The sequence below is a fragment of the Hyperolius riggenbachi genome, chromosome 1 (genome assembly GCF_040937935.1).
Source record: "Hyperolius riggenbachi isolate aHypRig1 chromosome 1, aHypRig1.pri, whole genome shotgun sequence".
NCBI lineage: Eukaryota > Metazoa > Chordata > Amphibia > Anura > Hyperoliidae > Hyperolius > Hyperolius riggenbachi.
Window position 1 is genome coordinate 462,075,136 of NC_090646.1, and position 24,713 is coordinate 462,099,848.

Sequence of the window (24,713 nt, forward strand, 5' to 3'; positions counted from 1 at the left end):
TTTGCCTTCGTTTAAACCTTCGTTTCGATTGTGCCTTTTGTCCTTTTCGATCCCGAAATAATCGATCGTACGGTTAATATCACCACCCACGGTTTCGTTTTTTTTTCCGATTCTGATGGTTTCGTCTTTCCAATGATCGAAGGCTGCAAAGAAACGAAACGTAGTACAGGGACGGACGGCATAAACGAATATATAATCGATCTGAACAGCCATCAAGCCTACCAATGGCTCGATTAGATGGATAAAGAGAGATAATATCAAACATGTTCGATCACTAGTCGTTCGTTTTTGGGGTCTATTAATCGAAACTATAATGAGATTATGACTATTTTCACATACGTTTTCAACACTCGATTCGTTTACCGAACGAATCGAAGGCAAAAACGAAGGCAAAAACGAAACGTGTATTCCCAGCATTAGGGCCTGTTTCCACTACACGCAGATTGGATGCAGAAAAACTGACTCCAATGAATGTCTATGGGAAAATCTGCATTAGAAAAATCGCGATTAGTGGAAACAGGCCCATAGGCATTCATTTGAGTCAGTTTTTCTGCATCTATTCTGCATCCAATCTGCATGTAGTGGAAACAGGCCCTTAATCACTGGTGGTGACATCTTTAGGTCTCCCATGTGATCTATACGGAATGTTTATTACTGAGAGTTCTATACATAGGGAGAAAAAGCTGTTATTTCCCACAATGCTGCAAGGTACACAGACCGCAAACTATCAGGACCATGGTCATGACATCACACTGTGAATGATGCAATGTTATAAAACACACTATATAACTGAAAATAAAAATATGAGAATATTTTCTTTGCTACTAATTTTCTAGTAATTATCTGTACTACACAACCAATTCATTATATCATATATTTTTTTTCGCTTCAGTGTCTCTTTAAAGCGAAATATAACCCTGCATTTCAACTTTGCTCTAAAACATTATTTACACCATATTATATGCAACCAGCATTTTTTTTTACTAGACCAGCATTGGAAGGGTTACACAGAGCTTTCAAGTTCCTGGACAGAACTGCAGACGCATCCGAAGCTGACATAGATACATTTTGTTTACATAAATGTATCTAAGTGTGGCATGTGACTCACTCTCTCTGATTGAGAAGGAGCTGGAGGACAGCCAAAGAGTGTGTAACATTTATCACTTGTTATATTCTATTTAGTTAAATGTATCTAAATGAACTTCTGCATATCTCTCCAGGAACTTTAAACCTCTGTGTTTAACCCTTCCAATGCTGGTCTAGTAAAAAAAAAATGCTGGTTGCATATAATATGCTGTAAATAATGTTTTAGAGCAAAGTTGAAATGCAGGGTTATATTCCGCTTTAAAGTGGCTGCCACATTCAGCAGCCAAAAGATTGTAAGTATATCCATTTACTTGAGCAATGCGCCAATGTCTCCTAAACCAGGAACCTCCCCCGATTATTAAAATAATCGTAAAGCCACAATGTACTCCCTCCCCACTTGCGGTGCATAATCCCTGATGTCCCTCCCAGTGTGTCACCCCTAATGCCCCCCGGGGCATCTGTTCAGTTGTGGGTGGCGGCTTAGTGTGGCGGTTGTGGTGTGCGCACACCTGTACGTCCTTGCAGACTTGCTACCCTCGATTAGTATTATAAATACTACAACCGATTTTGACTCCTGGGGGGTTGCTTCTCTTATGTTGCTTTGTAGGTGAACATTACTTTTTTTTCTCACTGTAAAGAGATTTCTAAAGCTTTAACATTTTGTTTCTGTTTCCAAAAATGCATTCCATAATCCTATGTGTCTAATTTACAGCTCTAGAGAGGGGTTTTGTCGGACTATAAACTGGGGACATTTCAAACAATAAAGTCAGTGCTTGTTTACTACGGTGTAAATTGTCTGGAAGGATTTTTCTTTAGTAATGGAGTGCGAAGGGCTAAACAAGTGTATTTACCTAACCGAGTGTGTTTACATGCAAATCTATGGGTGGAAGGAAGGAGATAGAACTGAGGACAGGAAGAGTTGGTTGCAGTAATATACACCCACATGGGCACAGGCTTTTGCTGTGTTGTAGACACAATTTTACTCATCAGCACTCAGAAGGGAAAATTATGCAAACAGCACTTGCTAGCATGGTTTACAGGTTTAGTTGAAGTCTTTGCAGATCTACAATGTACCCAGTAAATGAATATGCATCATAAAGACAAACAAGTCACACTAGATGATGGCAAGATCTCATCTTGTCTGACTGGAGGGTTAAACTAACCGAGCTATGAATACTGTTCAATTCTGGACTGTCTGGTTAGCAAAAAAAGAATCTGTGGTCAATTCCAGTCAGTCACTCTTTTGGGTCTGTGGGAGATGCATGTATGAAAATGTAGAATAAATCCTTGTTCTAACTAAATATAGTAAAGGTGGAGTTTCTTCTACAAACTACATGTTCCATTTCTCTTTCCAAAAGTGCTATAGTGGTCCCCTGCCACCTTGCAACAGTTGTAGTGGACACTATATGCACAATAAAATTGGATAGTTCTGTTCCACCCCTATAGGTTATAAACACACACAATTATAATAGAATGGGGCTTTTTGTGAACAGTTTCTGTATACTTATGTTTTTTTAACAGATGTTTGTATACAGTGTGCCTCTGAGGAAGCGGCTATTGGCCATGAAACACGTGTCAGGCATTCTTTTTGTATGAAGGAACTCTGAACTTTTATCCATACGTTTGTCCGCAATCCTTGAAGATATTTGCGAATGAAGAATAAATAGAGAAACTGTTCACAAAAGGCCCCATTCTGTGATAATTGTGTGGGTTTATAACAATTGTAGTGGGACGTGTGACACATACACTCTCGTGCTCACCATACACAGAGTTGAACAACAATGTAAACAATCACCCAATGGCCATCACTGAAGCTGGTCAAATATACATAATGGCATAATTTTTTTGCACATCTGAACAGAGATGTGGTGGCGAACCTAATTATTTCCTTTTAAAAGGAACTAAGCACCCTTTTCCCTGGAATTTCTGGTTTCTAATAGCTATAGGAGAAGCCACGTCCCCCCCCCCTCCCCTTTCTTGCTGCCCTTATTTATCCAGAGGGAAGGTAGCATCTGTCACTTCTGTAAACTATTTGAAGCATGTTGTCCTAATTACCCAGCCCCTCTGTTGATGAAAGGTATTGTTTGCTCTCAGCTAATAAATGCAATAAAACAATTACATTAGTCCTTAGATGCCTGACATGTATGCAGTTGGACAGGCCTCGGAAGTAGGGTAATAAAATCTCTGCTAAACTTTTAGAAAAGGTAAAATGGATGTTTTAGTTAATGAGACCTATTGTTGGCATGCATTATTTATGTGCTATTGAGATGCCATGGGAGCTAAAAATGGTTCACTTTAAACAATGTAGATGACTTGCTGAGGGTCTCTCTATAATCTTAGCCGCAGACCCTGTTCAAGCATGCAGATCAGCTGTCTTATGCTGGGCATGGACGGTTCGTTTCCTCCTTATCAATCGATTGATCATTTCCGACGTGTCCGATACCCCGCCGGATCGATTCTGCACTTGATCCCCGCGGGCGGACAATGGGAGGAAACGAGCGGAAGATGAGGAGCACCGGCGGGGACGAGCGGGAATCGATCCGGGCGCACGCGGGGACACGGCGGGAGTCGATCCAGCGGCTAATCGAGCCGCTGGGTCGACTCGTGTATTCCCAGCATTACTGAAATTTCACTGGATTAGTCACATGCTTGTTTCAGGTGTTTGAATCAGACACTACTGCAACCAAAATGATTAGCATAACCAAATATTAGCATAACCTCATGCAACTGGCATTGTTTAAAATGAAATAAAAAAAATGTCCATTTCCATATCCTTCTCACTTCAGGTGTACTTTAAAGCAGGACTTTCAAACCCTGTCCTCGAGTACCACCAACAGTGCATGTTTTGCAGAAAACCACAACCTTTCACAGGTGATGTAAATGTCTCAGCAGAGCTCATTAACTTTTACCTCTGTGGATTTCCACAAAACATGACCTGTAAGGCCTCTTTTCCACGGACTGTTGAACTGTGCGCTCAGCAAGCAGTTACCAGGCGGCAGTGAGCAATTACCAGGCGGCAGTGAGCAATTACCAGGCAGTAGTAAGCAGTTACCAGGCAGCAGCAAGCAGTTGTGAGAGTTTGAGAGGCATTTCACTGCCTATCAACAGTCTGTGAAAAAAGGGCCTCAATGGTACTTGAGGACAGGGTTGGGAAGCCCTGCTTTATAGGATATACAGGCTGTAAATAAATAAAATAAAATAAAAAAAGGTTAAAGGACAACTGTAACAAGAGAGATATGGAGGCTGCCATATTTCCTTTTAAACAATGCCAGTTGCCTGGCTGTCCTGCTGTTCCTCTGCCTCTAATGCTTTTAGCCATAGACCCTGAGCACGCAGCAGATCAGCTGTTTCTGACATAACTGTCAGATCTGACAAAATTAGCTGCATGCTCGTTTCTGGTGTTCGATTCAGACACTTCTGCAGCCAAATAGATCAGCAGGGCTGCCAAGCAACTGGTATTGTTTAAAAGGAAATAAATATGGCAGCCTCCTTATTTTTCTCACTTCAGTTGTCCTTCTTCAAGCTTTACTTACCTGGGGCTCCAGCCCTTAGAAGTCTGCCTGGGTCAGCACTAAGGTTCTGCCACCCACCAGGGTGGCGCTGTCTACTCCGTAAGATTGCTGACCCCAGCTAGGCGGCAGGCTTCTGCACATGTGCGCGCGTGCCACACTTCTTTTGTGATTGTGCCCCCGTGGTGGAGAGCGCCCTGTATTTGCGCAGTTTAAACTTCAGCAATAAAGAAGATAGACTTCTAGGGGTTGGAGGAAGCCCCAGGTAAGTAAAGGTGGCCACTTACAATACAATTTGTCGAACAATTGGACAAAACCCTCACAACCAGTCAAATCAGATTAATAAAAATCAATTGGATCCATTTCATTAATCTGATTGGATTTTAGTCCATTAGTGAACAATTGTTCAGCAAATTGTATCATTAGTGGGCACCTTAAAGCCTGGTACACACCATGTTATTTCCCATCAGATAGATGGGTCGATAGATCATTTCTGACAGATCCGATTGGATTTCCGATCGTTTTTTTTTCCGTTTGATTTTTCTGATCACTTCTATGTAAATCAATGAGAAATCAGATCGGTCCTGTCGGAAATTATCTATTCGACCCATCTGACAGAAATTGCAGATTTGCAGGTAGTGGGTATTTCTGAGGAATGGGACTTTACAGAGGCAAAGTGAAAAGTGTGTAGCTAATTGTGCCTCAGGGGATAATCTAGAAATACTTTTTATCAGTTCATATACACTGTGAAACACTGCAGAAAGCTGAAAGGACTATACGTTGTGTGAAATGAAACAAATCATTTTGTACGTCTCATTTTAATTTATCAGCAGAAAGCTGCCAGATCTGTAGAACTTTTAATATTGTGTTCTAGGGCTGGAACCCACTTGAGCAATTTTTTGAGCGTCTAGGGAAAAGCTCAAAACGCTAGCGACTTCCCTAAATGCTCGGCTAATGTTAATGGATGGGCCAAATTCCACTGGAGCGATTGCGAATAGCAAAATCGCTATCGTAAGAGATGCAGCATTTTGGTGGCGTTAGCGTTTTTGTAATGTAAAGTATATAAACGCTGGCGTAATCACTCATGATTTGCTACACATAGCAATTTGAGTGCGATTTTAAATTAATGCAAACTGTGAATAAAATTGTTACATTGAAAGGACCAATCAGAATTAAAATCGCTATACAATCCTTGGCAAAAAGCTTAGACTTTTTAAAATCACTAGCAAAATTGCCAGAAAATACTCAAATCACTTACAAAACGCTCATTAAAAGTGATTGCGATATAAATTTGCAATTTGTAGTGGGTTCCATGCCTGAATATGATTGGGTCAGGCTGATGTAAAACATGAGTGTACACATGCTAGTAAAGCAGAAGCTGGCATTTAGAAGCACTCTGATGAAGGGTTTCTGGAATATATGTATAGTGATTATAATGGCGTGTGGGAGTGAAGAAGACAGGCGTCTGCAGTATGCCACTTGGCTTGTGATTTATTATGAGCTTTCTAACTGTAATTTCTGATTTGTTCCAGGAAGGATGGCAAGATTTCTGAGAGCCCAAGCCCTGACCCTCCTCCTGTCATCCGAATGTTTAATAGACACATCCTATTTGACATTGTGTCTCGGGGTGCCACATCAGAGCTGGAGGGGTTTCTACCTTTTCTACTGTCTCAAAAGAAGCGGCTAACAGATGAGGAATTTAGAGGTTAGATGCTGACACTAAACATTGCTCTGTGTATCTTTAACAAGGTCTACAGTTTGACCTGAAGGAATTTTGAAATTCTGACGTTGGCAGATTCCAGGGAGCGCTTGCATATTAATTGCGATCCATGGAAGTAAGGTTATGGTAATCGTTGTTAAGCGAAGTAAAACTGCAAGTGTTCATGGTGTGTGTGATTGAATTTACTAAGGTCCCAGCTAGCCATAACCATACAAGAGCTTGTAGCTTCCAAACTCAGTCATTTTATAAAGGTACATCCAGGGCCTGTACATTCCATGATGATACTACACTTAAAGTACACTTGAAGTGAGAGGGATATGGTTGCTGGGATACTTCCTTTTAAGCAATGCTAGTTGCCTGCTGGTCCTGCTGATCTTGGCTGCAGTAGTGTCATCACTCACCTGTGACAAGCATGCAGCTAATCCAGTCAGACTTTGGTCAGAAACACCCGAGCTGCATGCTTGTTCAGTGTCTATGGCTAACAATATTAGAAACAGAGACTCAGCAGGACAGCCAGGCAATCTGCATTGTTTAAAAGGAAATAAATATGTCAGCCTCCACATCCTTTTTAGTTCAGATGTACTTTAACCTCCCTAGCGGTAACCCCGTGTGTGACACGGGGTAAGCCGCCGGAGGGTGCCGCTCAGGCCCTGCTGGGCCGATTTAAATTATTTTTTTTTTGCTGGACGCAGCTAGCTGCGCCAGCACCCCGGTCGCCGCCGCCGCGCGCCCGATCGCCGCTATTCGTTGCGGCGCCCCCCCCCCCCCCCCCGCCAGACCCCGTGCACTGCCTGGCCAATCAGTGCCAGGCAGCGCCGAGGGGTGGATCTGGAGTCCCAATGACGTCCCGACGTCGGTGATGTCATCCCGCCCCGTCGCCATGGCGACGGGGGAAGCCCTCCAGGAAATCCCGTTCTTTGAACGGGATTTCCTGATCAGAGATCGCCAAAGGCTATCAGGGCTCGCTACATGATTAAAAAAAAAAAAAAAAAAAAAAAAAAACTGCTGCGCTGCCCCCTGGCGGAATGTTTTATACCGCCAAGGGGGTTAAGGTACCCATACACACATTGGTTTTCCCATTTGATCCCCGCAGATTCGATCACTTTGATCGGATTGAATAAGAACCAATACCTTTAAAGTGGAACCGATATGAAAAACTAACTATAACAAGTATCTGGTCTATATATCTTATCCAAAGTTTAGATAGTTTACACAGCATATCTAGCTGCCAACAGCTTCAACAGTTTATGATTATTTATTGCTGTGATACAATGAGGGCAGCCATGTTCTGTTTGTCACATTGGCTGGAGATGCGATCAGCTGGCCTGTGTGTAAATTCAGTCCCCTCTCCTCCTCCCTCCCCCCCCCCCCCCCTCTGCCTCTGAAATCAATAGCTAGTAACCTCCTCCTGCCCAGACTGAGCTCCCATAAGCCCTTGCTACAGTGCCAAGGCATAAGAGGAGCTGTGGGTGAGGCTTGTTTAGTTTATAGGGAATTCGAGTATTAACACAAAACAAACAAAAGTATTTGGCTTGAGGAATGCCCTATAAACTATATGAAAGGAACACCATTATGCAATGAGTAAAAGTTTATCTCGGTTCCACTTTAAATGTTCAATTCAATAAATTTTGACCAAAAATTGAGTGAGAGTATTGATCGGACAGGACATAAAATCTAGGCCGATTGGGATTGGGGCAACAGCGGCGGATCATATTGTGGCACTGAATCGAGCAGTGCAATGCTGGGGTTCGACCGTTTTTTTTTTTGTTTTTTTTTTGTTCCCCTTCTGGAATCTATTAATAATCAATGTGCTGTATTCCTTCTGAATTCAAATCCTTTCTGAAAAGAATCGATCCTTTTGGAACATTGGTTGCAAATTTATAAGGGTATGACCAGCTTCACAAGGCCCAAAGTTGAGTAGTCCTACAGCTGCCTACACACACGTCGAATTTTCACAAACGACCCGTCGTTTGGACGTCAAATCGGGCGTGTGTACAGTCTGTTGTTTAGCTGATAAGACTGGACTTGAGCGAGCCTGTACTTGTATGACTTGTACGACCTGGACTTGTACGAGCCTTAAAAGATTACATGGATTAAATGGATTACATTTCATTACTGTGCAAATAGTTCACAGCCTTTACATACAACTATCTACTGTACAGCGGATGATTGTCAAGCTGTAATAAATGTAATTAATTGCACATGGCATTGATAGAAGAATAGTTATCTGCACCCCCCCCCCCCCCCCCCAATTATAAACATTTTGCTTATCAAAGAAAGAGATTACAACCTCTTTGTTTTTATTGTTCCTCTCCCCCTCACTGCGGTCCTGCAACTCCACGCCTGCAGCTCCACACATGATCCTCTTCTCCTCCTGCAGCCACCTGCCACTATACCGCTTCAGTCCTCCATGCAGGGAACTACTAATGAGGAAGCAGCCAGCCACGAAGTATGGAGGACTGAAGCGATTTAGCAGCAGGCAGCCACAGTGTATGGAAAGCTGCAGAAAGAGAAGATTGCTTGTCGAGCTGCAGGACCGGAGCAAGGGGGAGAAGAGCGTGGTGGCAGGATGTGGTGAGTATATTCCGGTGCAGGAGTAACCGTATATTTAGTATATAAGACACCTCACCCCATCTAAATTTCATTTAAAGTATGATTGTTTATTAAAAATTGTACGGTTAATGGTTGTTTCAGAATTTATTTATTTTTTCCTTTTTTTTTATTTTTTTATTTTTATTTATTTTTTCATGTGGATTATAGATTTTAAGATCTTGATATTAGCTCTTGACAAAACTGTTACATCGACTGCACAGTCTGGCATCAAAGCTGCTTTCCCCTTCTTCGGTTATTTACTTTGAGGAAAGTATGTTTACTTCCTCTGAGACATTAAGCCTGAGGGATGTGTATGTATTTATAGATGCCCTCAGCAATTATTGAGCTCAGATATAGGCTAACATGTCAGATTTTTTTATATTAATGTGTGATTCCTGCAATGTGTATGTTCTGTGCTTTTCCAATGTTATTTTTTGCTGTTTCCTTTTAGAGCCATCTACAGGGAAGACTTGCTTGCCTAAAGCGCTACTGAACCTGAGTGGTGGCAAAAATGACACAATTCCAGCATTGATGGATATTGCAGAGAAAACAGGAAATCTGCGGGAATTCATCAACTCCCCCTTCCGAGACGTATATTACAGAGGTAAGCGTTCCACAAGCTCTATCACTTCAATTTAATATAAACCTGTTGTGAAATGAAACAGAACGCTTGTACTAAAGAGTGCGTGCCATGATAATATGCAAGCTTACACATTTTAATTTCTTAGCAATCCCTTCAGGACTCACCTCCTCACCCTTGGAGCAATTATTTGCCTGTAGCCTGCACTTTAAAGCAGTAGGATCAGCCATACTATGCCAGGGAAAAACACACATATATGTAGATAAATACTTGATCTACTTACATAACAAATGTATTGTACTATCCACGTTTTGATTTCAGTGAATGTTATATAGTAAATGACGAGAATTCTGTTCCTGGTGGGGGCCATGTCTTTTGCCCACAGTTAAGGCTAACTCGTGATGTCATTTCTGCCCTTTACTTTTTTTCTTGTCTCCTCCAATCACTGAGTCGCCTCAGCTTTGCTTGTAAACACAAGTGAGTATGGGATTAGGTTTCAGATAAGAAGCTGACAGGGAAATAAAGGGAAGAGGAGGAATAGATTATAGATAAAAAGAACCCCCAGTATGCAATTCTTTGGCACGACTACTAAAGGGCCAGTGTTCCTTAAAGAGACACTGAAGCAAAAAAAAAAATGATGATATTATGATTTGTATGTGTAGCACAGCTAAAGGTGCCCATACACTCGTCAGATTGGCAGCAGACAGATAAGAAATGCATCTGATGATCTATCTGATGCGTTTTTAGAACATTTTTTACCAGGATAGAATTCCAATAGATTTCAGTTTGAAATCTGTTGAAATTCGATCTGATGGCATTTTTTTGCCATCAGATTTCCATTAAGGCCAATGCAAACTGATAAGCAATCTCATCAGATCGACCTAAATTTTCCACCCTGCTAGTTCGATGGAAATCCATCGAAATCGATCGAAATCGGCCGTCGATCGGTCGATTGGCCAACCGATTTGCGATCGATCGATCGATCGATCGATCGCGATCGATCGGTCGGCCAGAAAATCGGCTGAGTGTATGGGCTTTCTAAGAAATAAAACATTAAGATCAGATACATCAGTGTAATTGTTTCCAGTACAGGAAGAGTTGAGAAACTCCAGTTGTTATCTCTATGCAAACAAGCCATTAAGCTCTCCGACTTAGTTAGTCTTGGAGAGGGCTGTTATCTGACTTTTATTATCTCAACTGTTCCTGGACTATTTACTTTTCCTCTGCTAGAGGAGAGGTCATTACTTCACAGACTGCTCTGAAAGACTCATTTTGAATGCTGAGTGTTGTGTAATCTGTACATATTAGAGAATGATGCAATGTTAGAAAAAACACTATATACCTGAAAATAAAAGTATGAGAATATTTTCTTTGCTGCTAATCTTCTAGTAATTATTCATAGTACACAACCAATTCACTATATCATATTTTTTTTTCGCTTCAGTGTCTCATTAAGTATGTGATAACTCCAAATCATAACAGCAGAAAAAGTTTTGAATGCAGGATTAGCATCTTTATCACTTAATACACTCAGACCAGTTGCTGTAGAAATTTGATTTTTATGGTGACGATACCGCTTTAATGCTTAGAGCCGGAGCAATCTGTTGGGGGTCCCTGGCCATAGGTTGCAGAAAGGCACACACGCATTAGTCTACTTCCATATACATTGCGCTAATGCCTCAGTAGATGCAGTGGAGGAACATACAGTAAAAAGAGAGATGTACACTGCCAATTTACAGTGCCTTAAAGCAATTTCTCACTTCTCTGTACCTCTGTCTGGTGGAATCAGACCAGAGTCAATCTATGTGCTCATTCTGGACCTGTGACCTAAAGTACTAGAGGCAGAGCATCATGAAAATGACAGCCTCTGTATTCTTTCTACTTCAGGTCCCCTTTAAATATGTGTTATATACAGTTTTCTGCCCCTAAGTTGCTATCGCATGATCTTGGGAAATTTGGACTAAAATTAGTCTGGGAGTGTCCTGAACTCCGAGGAGATCTCCTCGACTCACTTTTTCTTCTTTCATCATTTGTTTGCCTGTTTTCAAAGCTTAATTCTTAATGTTATAACCAGACTCCAAGGATTTATTGGATTCCACATTATTTTTATGCTCCATAAAGAGACTATTGAAGCAGGGTCCTGGATTAGGTAGAACAGTTAAGAATGCTCAGACTGTATGTCTCTATGCATTTAATGAAGTGTCTATTTTATCATTATTTCATATATTTGTGTTTTTTTTTTTTTTTTTTATCTTTTATGGTTTACTGCCTGGTTAATAATGAGTAAAAAGCAATACAGATGTGTCCACCACACGAGTTTCACTTCAGTAATAGATGCTACGTCATAATATTATGAGGTGATACTTGAGGACAAAATCTTTCTGCAGAAGTGGACGTTATTATCATTGCTTCACATTGGAAGCAGATTTACGAAACAAAGGCTTGGAACTCGGCAGTCAAAATCAGCAGGAAGAGCATAGAATTGACAAAAGCGGAAATTATTACCGTGTCATTGACCAGCTTTTTTTAGCTTCTGAATAAATTTGCACAGGTTCAAGGTCAACAAGAAATGGTTTACATTTAATAGAGCAGTGTGCATAGGATCAATTTCCATCACCTCAAAGGTGGCTACAATCAAAATGTTAGATTTCCCAAACTATCGATTAAAAACAGTAGGTTGTAGGTAGTATTTTTAGTTTATTTTTTGATTGACTGTGGTGGAAAATTCTGATTCATTTTTCGCTTTAACCAGTGAGCTATCTACTCACACATTTTATCTTAGTCCTGCATTCTGAGCTTCACCACCAGACTAATGTGGGGAACAGTGTCCTAATTGGGAAAATATCAAGCACACTTGTGAAACACATTGGTCAGGTTTTTTCAAAACTTACAATCAGTTGGAAAAATTAGAATTCTCTAATAAAAATATACCTAACCTTTTAGTGGTCAGGGAGATACTCCATTCATTGCTTTATTGCCACACAGTCAGTCTGTCAGCTGGAGCAGGGTCCTGACTTAACAAATATTTAGATGTCTCTTATTTTGCATAAAGCACTGTGTACTGATTCTTTACTGTATTTCAGGATCCTCCCCCGCCCCTTTTTTTTTTACATTAAAAAAAAATAATAAATATATATATATATATATATATATATATATATATATATATATATATTTACACATTAGGTTATTTTCCTCTAAGTTTCAGGTTACTAGGAAAGGCTGCATAGAGAGTAGCCATTGTAGGATCAGAAATATGAATTAATATTGTTATTTATGTCTTCAGGTCAAACTGCCCTTCACATAGCTATAGAGAGACGATGTAAACATTATGTGGAATTGCTGGTGGAGAAGGGGGCCGATGTCCATGCACAGGCCCGAGGCCGTTTCTTCCAGCCCAAAGATGAAGGTGGATACTTCTACTTCGGTATGTATAACATTGGTTGGGATTACTTGGGAACTGATTTTCTTGAACACAACCAAATGTTGCCCTTGTGCTGGTGTTTCACACTGCTTCCCCCTCTTATTGCCTGTAGGGAGCTTCCGTTGTTTATCTACACTTTGACATGAATCCTTAAGCAGCCCATACACTGGTCGATTTTACGGGCGATTCGACCGAACGACCTGAGAATCCCGTCGAATCGATCAGTAATCGGGTGCAAAAGGTGTTGTCATTCGATCGAAAAAGAGTCGATATGAATCGACTAGTCGATCGGGCACAGCGGAATTTTGCCGTCGATCGCGTGGCGATCGGAAGCAAGTTTGCTGACTTTCGATGGAAAAGTGATCGATCCATCGTTTCAAGGGGGGCGTGTACAGCTATTTCCAGCACACAATGATTGACATTTGAGGAATGTTTGCAAGGGTTGGGGATGGGTGAACGAAGGGTCTGTGACAAAAAAAAAAGGAGCTATATAGCTCGATAGAGAGAGATCTATAGATATTACCTATCTCCCAATGTCTCGATACACCTTGCTATATAGCTGTGTCTGTACAGCTCGCTGCATATTCAGCTAGCTGTACAGATGTCTGTACACAGCTAGCTGTAGCGATCTTGTAAGTATATCTTGTAATGTGTAGATGTTGCTCGGTATTATTAAAGCGACATCTACACAGCTCGCTGTGTACAGACAGCGATATAGCTCGATAGAGAAAGATCTATAGATATTACCTATCTCCCAATGTCTCGATACACCTTGCTATATAGATGTGTCTGTACAGCTCGCTGCATATTCGGCTAGCTGTACAGATGTCTGTACACAGCTAGCTGTAGCGATCTTGTAAGTATATCTTGTAATGTGTAGATGTTGCTCGGTATTATTAAAGCGACATCTACACAGCTCGCTGTGTACAGACAGCGATATAGCTCGATAGAGAAAGATCTATAGATATTACCTATCTCCCAATGTCTCGATACACCTTGCTATATAGCTGTGTCTGTACAGCTCGCTGCATATTCAGCTAGCTGTACAGATGTCTGTACACAGCTAGCTGTAGCGATCTTGTAAGTATATCTTGTAATGTGTAGATGTTGCTCGGTATTATTAAAGCGACATCTACACAGCTCGCTGTGTACAGACAGCGATATAGCTCGATAGAGAAAGATCTATAGATATTACCTATCTCCCAATGTCTCGATACACCTTGCTATATAGCTGTGTCTGTACAGCTCGCTGCATATTCAGCTAGCTGTACAGATGTCTGTACACAGCTAGCTGTAGCGATCTTGTAAGTATATCTTGTAATGTGTAGATGTTGCTCGGTATTATTAAAGCGACATCTACACAGCTCGCTGTGTACAGACAGCTATATAGCTCGATAGAGAGAGATCTATAGATATTACCTATCTCCCAATGTCTCGATACACCTTGCTATATAGCTGTGTCTGTACAGCTCGCTGCATATTCAGCTAGCTGTACAGATGTCTGTACACAGCTAGCTGTAGCGATCTTGTAAGTATATCTTGTAATGTGTAGATGTTGCTCGGTATTATTAAAGCGACATCTACACAGCTCGCTGTGTACAGACAGCGATATAGCTCGATAGAGAAAGATCTATAGGTATTACCTATCTCCCAATGTCTCGATACACCTTGCTATATAGCTGTGTCTGTACAGCTCGCTGCATATTCAGCTAGCTGTACAGATGTCTGTACACAGCTAGCTGTAGCGATCTTGTAAGTATATCTTGTAATGTGTAGATGTTGCTCGGTATTATTAAAGCGACATCTACACAGCTCGCTGTGTACAGACAGCGATATAGCTCGATAGAGAAAGATCTATAGATATTACCTATCTCCCAATGTCTCGATACACCTTGCTATATAGCTGTGTCTGTACAGCTCGCTGCATATTCAGCTAGCTGTACAGATGTCTGTACACAGCTAGCTGTAGCGATCTTGTAAGTATATCTTGTAATGTGTAGATGTTGCTCGGTATTATTAAAGCGACATCTACACAGCTCGCTGTGTACAGACAGCTATATAGCTCGATAGAGAGAGATCTATAGATATTACCTATCTCCCAATGTCTCGATACACCTTGCTATATAGCGGTCAACATTCAAAGGAAGTGGAAAGGTACATACAAGGGAAAAAACATATTGTATTATGTTGTGGCATGAACCCAAAAAAATAAAAGTTGACATGACATTATACAAAGAAAGGAGTCATCAGGCAGAAAGTACAGATGGCCCCTTTCACAATATACACTAGTACACAAAATTAAAGTCATACAATACAATCATTTTGCCACGACACTGCGCCAACACCATTAAAATACTCTACATAGTTTTCACGGTTCTCCTGCGAACGGTCGCTGGAACGCACAGGCTGTGCAGGTTGTATATCAGTCAGTGCGACAGGATCGGAACGCCATGCACCGGGAGTAACCACACCTGTGCTCAAGTCCTCAGTGTCCACAGACAGAGGTGGAATGTAACCAGCGGCATTGTGTCTGCGCAAGAAGTTATGCAAAATGCAGCAAGCAAAAACAACCACCTCCACTCTGTGTGGCGCCACCTTCATAGATGTGTGGAACACCCGGAAACGCTGTGCCATTATCCCAAAGGCATTTTCCACCACTCTTCTTGCCCGTGACAGGCGATAGTTGTAGATTTTGCGTTCCACTGTCAATGACTTAAAGGGAAAAGGCTTCAACAGGTGATCACCTAGTCCGAAGGCCTCATCAGCGACAAAAGCATAGTTCATTCCAGCTACCGTGTGTTCATTTGGAGGCAATGGCAACAGTTTCTGCTTCAGATTTATTCCAAAAGGAATGCGATCCAACACCCCACCATCCGACATACGCCCGGGTTTTCCAATGTCCACCATTATGAACTCATAACGTGGGTTCACAAGGGCCATTAACACAATGCTGAAGAACCGTTTATAGTTATAATAAAGTGAACCGGATTTACGTGGGGCCTCAATCCTAACATGTTTTCCATCAAGTGCTCCTCCACAATTTGGAAACTGCCACATCTCGTTAAACTGTGTACCAATTGCCAGCCATTCCTCCGGAGTATTCGGCATCTGTTGAACGAAAAAAAACATATACAACATTAGTGGGGTACAATACCATATTGGACTGCCGCACAACGGCCCCTGATACAAAGCCGTGGTAATGGCAGGGTCATGGCAGGCCAGGGAGTTCTTTTGTGCACGTTAACTGAATACCGTTTTGTCATGCAGTGATCCCTTGACTTGTATTAGCGCAGCATCGTGCAACACAACACGATGCACGCAAGCCCACATCAAAAATGCTTGCAAAATACCCCAATAACAAGCGCTACACTCACAGAGCTATGATAATAACGACAGAATGAGGCCCCATGTTCTCAACTACCAAACATGCGGCTTTCTTTCTTTACGCATGCTGTGGTCTATAACTACAGTACATACATCAGGCATAAATGATACATGCTTACATCACAATGAAAACATTATCAGTCCGCCAGGGGGGGGGTGGCATATCACACATTACTTACAACCACAGACGAAACTACTTGTACTATTGCTTACCCGCATGTACTCCCGAATCAGGGCATCTACGATAGCTTGGCACGTCTCAGGGATAACTCTGCCAAGTGCCTGTGCAGAAATTGCCATTGAAAACTTTAAATCTTCATAGCTCCGACCTGTGGCTAGAAACCGCAGAGTGGCGGTCAGACGCTCCTCTACAGAAATAGCCTTACGTAGCCTTGTGTCTTGCCTTTCGATGAAGGGACGCACTCTCTCAAGCAGAAAAACAAAATTGTCCTGCGACATACGGAGATAATTGCGATAGTCCTCCGGATTATTCTCTGCCAATTCACTCAACAACCTTACATCTGAATATCGCTCACGCTGCAGAAGCCAATTCTTGCTCCACACTCTCCTTTTTCTCTTTCTGCTGGGTTGCTGCTGCATGACTTCAGCAACATACGCAGCAACAACCAATGTCTCAGCATCCCAATCGTTCAACATCATGTTGGAACACCTTGCTCTCTCTCCACACCAGAATCACACTGAGGCAAAACCACATGGCAAGAACAATAGGGAGCATGAACAATGGAAGGCGGAGTCACACTGAAAAAAGGAAGGGGCATGATAGTGACATCATGGAAGGGGCGTGATTAGTGACATCAGTGATATCAGTACCAGGGAAATAAACAACGATCGAGTACGAATCGTTTGCAAAATAAAAGATTCCCGTGCTCGATTCGATGCACGGGAATCGATCCATCGAAAGAAATTCGGTGATACAAAAGCGCTGTCAGATCGATTCCCAAACGATCGAATAATGCATTGTGGGAAAAAAAAAATTATCGAAGGATCGATCGATCGTACGAAATTCGCTCAATGTATGGTTACCTTTAGTCTCTATTTACTGGAGAAAAGGAAAATATCTGTTAATGGAATTTCTTCATTCTGTCCTCTGCTGTAGTGGTCTCTGCCTCAAGCCAAAAAAAGCAAGCTGTATAAGCTTATCTGATTTTCCTGGGACAATCATTGTAAAACGAATAAATCTTGACAATCATGTTTTTTTAATCACATTTAAGAATTAAGCAAATGTACAGAAAAGAATTGACGCAATTGTAAAACTGTTCCTATAGTTAGATCAGACTTTTTCAGTATCACTTTTCAGTCTTGCCTGGGACATTGCCTAATCAGAGAGTCTGTTGAGGAAGGGAGGAGTCCTGAAACCTCTCCTGTAGGGATGCTGGGACTGTCATGCTGCTCACTAGAATTTTTGCTTATCCAATGGAAAATAATGCATTAACCCCATGAGAAAAAAAAGTTTCTGTGGAGAGAGATTTTTTTCATAAACTTGTTTTTTTCTTCTATAGCCTTCTGGTGTCATGGGTAATCAGATCTTAGAACATTGTTATAAAGCACTGCTCATTTCCTCAGTAGCAGAATGCTAATAAAGTGAGGCATACATTCATGGTACTGTGTGCCTCACTGTATGGTCGCACCGTGATGAGACTTTTCTGAAATGTTTGGCTGTGATTGAAGAATAATTGCAATGCAACATTCTCTTCATAGTGTGAAAGGAGTCTCAGTGCTGAGTGATGTCCGTAGAGATGCAGGTGTCGGTAGTTAATCCGGATAGTAACAGTTACCCTGCGGTGCTCTCTATCCTGACACTACACCCCAAGCCTTGCCAAACCCAGCCTTTACCTCACCACTACCTGTGAAACTAGCTTCCCCAGCATTTTGAATGCAAATACAGTATCTGTTAACAGGCCAAACACTAATATTCACTTTTCCCCTGCCAGTAGCTTAAACCTTTAAAATGCGTCCCCACTAAAGACTTATCATTCAAATGTAACATTTCTCAATATATAGAGCAGCATGTAAATGCTGAAATATCAATGCTAAAAGCCCCCAAAAATAGCCATTAAAGAACACAATAGGTCGAATCTTAGCTGATTCAATACATTATTTTTTGTGGAATAAAAGGAGTATGTAGGCTCTCTAGCAGCAGGTTATACAAATACATTGTTCGGTCATGCTAGTTAGTATAATGGTGCTTGTCTTACTGTAACTTTTAGAAAAACTCCTTTTATATATACCACACCAAACCTGCAGCTTTTCTTACATGAGGAGCGATTGACTAGCGTGAGTCTGTAGTCAATTTTAGCACCCAATCATGTGTAAAGTATGGTTGCTTAACTCATTAGTCCAGCAGAGTAAAGGCCCATACTCACGGGCGAGAAATGTGGCCTGTCGCCAGCACACGTGAGCGTGTGGGCGACAGGCCGGCGACAGCTTCTCGCCAGGTCCCTCCGCGTACACACGCGGAAGAGGGACCAGCGGCAAGGCGGAAGCTGTCGCTGACGTTCCTCCTCCCCCCGCCGGAAGCTCCATGTACCTACATGGAGGTTGCTGTCGCTAGTCCGCGTACTCACGCGGACTAGCGACAGTTGCGGCGGGGGGGCAGCGGCGACTGTCGCCATGCGATTGAAAGTTTCAATCGCCTGGCGACATGAGCGACGGGCGACAGTTCGGGGTGCGCGCGCGTGCGGCGGCCCATACTCACGGGCGACCTGTCGCCGCAACACGCGCGCGCCGCGTGTTGCGGCGACAAATGTCACTCGTGAGTATGGGCCTTAAGTACACTGTAATTCCTGGCTGCAGGCACATGCCCTCTACATTCTTTTTAGTGTACACAAATGACTGACTTCTGGCTGTTTGTATAATGAGGAATGCCATTCATGTGGTATTTTGGGACAGGCTTTGCAGACTTCCTCTGTTTCTGTGATGCCTTTATTTTGATCTGCTGCACAATCTTCAATACATTTAAATGTTATGTTTTTGTTAAATATATGCTGATGTCTGATCAATTTAATATTTCTAAAGGTTTTTTGTGTGTGTCACTTGAAGATTTTTTTTTTTTGTGGAGGAAGGGGGTAGACTTTTGGGTAGGTTATTTATTTATTTTTAAATCCACATTTCAAATATGTGCATTAAACCCCAATGCTATTTTTCAGACTTCGTTTTAAATGGGATATGCACTAGCTATGACCTGGTTAATGAATGAGATAGGGACTGTAGGTTTGTTTTTAACCTGAATCCATTCTTAAAGGACACATCCAAGCAAAATAAAAAAAAAAATCCACTAACCTGGGTCTTCCTACAGCCCCTGCCTGCCGTTCTGTGCCCACACCGCAGCTTCGCTCCACGCTGGTGGTCCTGGGTCCCCTCCGGCACAGGATTCCTACTGTGCCTGCGCAAGCAGCTTTAAGTCGCGCTGACATCATTTGGACTGTACAGCGCAGGCGCAGAACTACTGCGCTGTACAGTACAGATGACGTCAGCGCGACCAGTGAACCACACGCTGGAGCGAAGAGGGAGCTGATGCGACGAGGGCACCGGAGCTGCGGCGAGGGCACAGGACAAATGCCAGGGGCTGGAAGAGGGAAGTGGATTTTTTATTTTTCCTTGGACCACTCCTTTAAAGGGAACCTAAACTGAGGATATGGATTTTTCATTTTAAATAATACCAGTTGCCTGACTCTCCTGCTGATCCTGTGTCTCTAATACTTTTAGCCACAGCCCCTCAACAAGCATGAAGATCAGGTTCTCTGAAGGCAGACTGGATTAGCTGCATGCTTGTTCAGTGGCTGTGGCTAAAAGTATTAGAGGCACAGGAACAGCAGGAGAGTCAGGCAACTGGTATTACAAGGAAAATTTCATATCCTTCTTATTTAATTTAATAAGTTTAGTTACTTATTTACGCTGTTTTAATTTCTGCACTTTTTACAGTTTTCAAACAGGCACAATTTCATGTTCGTCTATTTTTGTTCTTTGTAAACTCAGCACAGTTTTCTCTGTTTAGTATGACAGTGGAAGATTTCATTTGTCTGAGTGAGCAGCAATGATTTTAGTGCATTTTTTACAAAATTTGGTGCTCCAAAATCTGATATAAAGAATAAAAAAATTAAAATCTTTTTCTTTTAATGGTCTTTGTCATATGAGGTACAAAATAGGAGCTGGTTTTTGGCAGCAAAGGAAGGGGGGGTGGCGGAGGCTGGAGGGGGGAGGGGGGGGGGGGTTAAAGCTTAAGGGCATTATCAACTCCTTTATCCCTATTCATATACCCAATATGACTGTAACTATTAGAAAAAGCTTTATAGCCAAATGATTCAGTCTCTGTTCCCATTTGAGCGGAGAATGGACATTTTTTTTTGTCCATTTTCCACTCATTAAGTGAACGCCTCCTGTTTTATAAATAGGAGCTGTTTACATTTGTCACTCTGCAGCGGATCAGTTGCGGTAAGTGGGGCACACTTCTGTGCAGTGCGCGATAATCCCGGGCAGGCAGATGAGTTCCCCCTATATAGCTGCAGCTGGACCATTGGAGCGGACATTGCGCTGTCCGCTCCTGCTGGTCTGGCACAAGTGGGATCCGAGCCTAAAACTTGTTCACAAACTGCTTCCATTATGATGTGGACCTTCAATAAGGCCCGGATCACATTAACATTTGCCAACGGAACCGGCCGTACGGCTCCTTGGTCCGCTCCGCTGAGCGGACGAAAAAATGCTGCAGGGCCCAATTTTCTGGACCGTTTCGCTTAGCTGAATGGAAACGGAAGGTTTTTCAGCATATAGGAACCAATGAAAGCGGATGTTTTACAACACACTGGCTCTAAAACGGACAGTTTTCAGAATCAGAATCAGAATCAGCTTTATTCGCCAAGTGCGACAGGTGCCACACCCGGAATTATTTGTGGACACATGGCAGACATGGATGGTAGTGCGTGTTAACAGCATCAGTAGTAGCTACATAGGAATGCAACAGTATGACAACAACAATATAGAAATACAACATAGGAATACAACAGTTAACAGCGACAATATAACAACAACATTGATAATAACAGTACAAAGCATAGTGTGGCTGATATAACAGTAACCAAAGCATAGTGTGACTGAACAGCCCCATTGTGCCAGAGTTAGCGTGGTACGATTTTAACACGTGGAACAGTGGGACAGTGTGGACTACAGGCAAGCACGCTCTCAGTCGTTGAGTAGGAGAACTGCCTGGGGGAAGAAGGTGTTTCTGTGCCTGGTGGTTTTGGTGGGGATGGTCCTGTAGCGGCGGCCTGAGGGCAGGGGGTCGAAGAAGTGACTGCCTGGGTGGGATTGGTCGCCAGTAATCCTGTTGGCCCTGGACCTCATTCTGGATGTGTGGAGGAGGTCCAGGGGAGGCAGAGGTGACCCGATGATCTTCTCAGCGGTGCTGATTACCCTCTGAAGTTTGTGCTTGTCCTTTGTATTTGCCCCCGAGTACCAGACAATAAAGGAGGAGCAGAGGACAGACTCAATGGTGGCCGTGTAGAAGCTAGTCATTAGCTCCCGCGACATTCCAAACTTCCTCAGCTGCCTTAAGAAGAACAGTCTCTGCTGGGCTTTTTTTTGAGTTACGGAGGTGTTCCTCCTTCCATCCAGCTGGCCTGATCCGTATGTCCGGTTCCGTAAGAAAACGCTAATGTGAACCGGGCCTAAGTTCAGGTAGATTTATTGCTTGTTTGACCAATATCTCCTCAGAGAGGTTTCAATTCCTACCAAACACAGTTTATCGATTTTCAATAGATTTTCACAGGAAATTTACTGAAAATCAACTGAACTGCAGTGGGTATATCGATCATCTTCTCCCGCTCTGACCATGCCCCCAGTTAATGGAGATATTTTGTCCAGTCCTTTTAATATTAGTAATTTTGGTTCATTGTAGCCCAAAATTAATCTATTAATGAGACGTTTTTGATCAGTGTGATTGAATCTGCCTTGAATCGAACAGAACAATGGATGTGTGAATGTTTTGCTTTAGATGTGAACTGTCATTTTTCTAACAAACTGAGGAAGTCGCTTTGGTGGAGATGCTACTTTATGTATTACTTTTTAAGATCAGTTGAATTTGACTTGCTTCCATTAAATAAAATACACAGAACATTCAGCCTTTAAGTTACATGCACACACCCTACTAAGGTGGCCATTAGAGACCATCTCAGCCAAGAATCCAGTGTGTGTACAGGAGTCCCCAGAGCTAGTTTGAAGATCTGTCACTCCTGATCTTTAACAGACCGTAACACCTGACTACATTGTTTCCCTCCTTACCCCACCCACCAGAATCTACTCCATTTTGCACCTTTTTTGTTGTCCCTCCCATCCCCATAGCAACAGTACGCTAGAGCAGAGTGATGCATATGTACAGCACTCTTGCCTCACAGTACTGCCCACAGGACTGAGCTCAGTCCTGACAGGCAACACTAATGGTAGGTGTGTAAAAACCTTAAGTGTCCAGAATGTTTACACAGGTCTGCAGAAATTACACAGCAGAGAAAGGTCATCAGTGCAACAGCAATGTTCCCCAGTGCTATTAAGTAAAATATCTACACAACAGCAGTGGTAGAGTAGGACTGTAGACTCTGTTACCGCTGTGTTTTTCTTTTTCCTACGCACTGCTTTCTTTATTTGATTTGACTATTGCCTAAAAACATTTTCTTTACTTTGTAAAGCAAGAGCACACATGGTAAGGGCATAACTAGTGCTTACCTAGTACACAAGCAGCTCTGAAATCCTTGCCACCGTTTGGTTACAGGGTGTGCCGATTGACCATGGCCGTGTTCTGTCTGGGGTTTGCATTACCCCTAAGCCCAAGCAGTTGGATGTCATGATATTTGCAGCAGTGCCCACTGCCAGTCTTGACAGTGTTGATTTAGGAATTTCTAAAATTCCTCTTTACTAAACCTACTCTACTCATTGGTTTATATAAAAGAAAGGCATTTTAGAAATTTCTGTTTATCTGCTCTTTGGGTTCCCATTGGAGAGCTAGCTCTTCACACCCTGAACCTTGGATGCCCATGGACATCCATTGTTTAAAGGGACACTTAAGCCAGGAATAAAAAGTCAATTTTACTTTCCTGGAGCTTCTACCACCCTCCTGCAGCTGTCATGTACTCTTGCAGTCACTCGCGAAGCCTCCGGTCCCCTGCTGCCAGCTAGTTTCATTTTCGCTGACAGTGGGTCAGCGTATTTTCTGCGACTGTGCAGGGCTGGCCACGCATATCCTTCTTTATGTTCCTGTCCTCAATAGCGACCTGCACAGGACGCTATTATGGATGGGAACGCGAAGAACAATATGCATGCCCAGGCCTGTCAGTGAAAATGAAACTAGCTAGCGGAGGAGGACCAGAGGCTCCGTGAGTGACTGCGAGGGCACGGGATGGCTGGAAGGGGCTGGTAGAAGCCACAGGAAAGTAAAACTGATTTATTTTATTTTTTTAATTCTTGGCTTAAGTGTCCCTTTAAAGTACACCTGAGGTGAGAGGGATATGGCGGCTGCCATATTCATTTCCTTTTAAAGTGTATCTTATTCTAAAGAGAAATGGCTTGGGGTGGGATTAGCTTTAGATGATGACTGGGATGAGGTCCTGGAGGCAGTTAAGTCTTTTTGTGCATCAAAGACTGTGCAACTCAACTGTACATTTTGCATCAAGCTTATCTCACGCCATCTATGAGTATAATGCAAATGCTAGTAAATTATGCCCTAAGTGTGGTACTGACTCCCCCCTCATTCTTTCATTTGATCTGGAGCTGCCCCCAGATAACCACCTTCTGTAAAGAAGTAGTTAAATTCTTACACGATAAAATGGGTTCCCCAGTAACCCTCGACCCAATACTATGTGTACTAGGTGTTATCCAAGATGAGGGTTTACAACCTTGTACTAACTCCTTCATTCGTGAAACCGTATTTGCGGCGCAACAGGAGATAGCACTGAGATGGCTGTCCTCTGCTGCGCCGGTTCTCTCCAACTTGACCAAAAGATTGGATAATGGACTAGCCTACATAAAATGAGTCTATAGACATAGAGGTCGCCTGCCCCAATTTTATCAAATGGGATCAATGGAAAACTGATAATAAACCCCTAGTCTCTGGTACTATACTTACTTTAACAACACCTGTCAATGTTGCCACATTCTTTATCCTAAACTGTGGTTTTATAACAGCAATAGCAGTATCCAGGTTGCATAGTGACATATTTAATTTCTACTTTCTCCCCCCAGCGTCTGTTCCTCTGTTCGTGATAGTGAGGTTGTTCTTTTGACTGCATTTCAATTGCTGTAAATGTCTGTGCCATAATGTGTCAATAATCCCTATATGGCTATATATGATTGACAAGATACAGCTATGGTTATCCAGTAACTCATTTTACAGCATGTGTAATTTTTTTTTTCTAT

At 42.4% G+C, this 24,713-nt stretch overlaps 1 protein-coding gene across 2 annotated transcripts in view; it reads left to right on the top strand.

Annotated features, from left to right (window-relative positions):
* Nucleotides 1–24,713, top strand: part of TRPV4 (transient receptor potential cation channel subfamily V member 4) — a 142,894-nt gene that overhangs the window by 48,429 nt on the left and 69,752 nt on the right. For both annotated transcript variants that reach the window (XM_068239279.1, XM_068239290.1), the window contains 3 exons: nucleotides 6,128–6,300; nucleotides 9,359–9,511; nucleotides 12,774–12,914. In XM_068239279.1, the coding sequence (XP_068095380.1) occupies nucleotides 6,128–6,300; nucleotides 9,359–9,511; nucleotides 12,774–12,914 (467 nt within the window). The remainder of the gene's footprint in view (nucleotides 1–6,127; nucleotides 6,301–9,358; nucleotides 9,512–12,773; nucleotides 12,915–24,713) is intronic.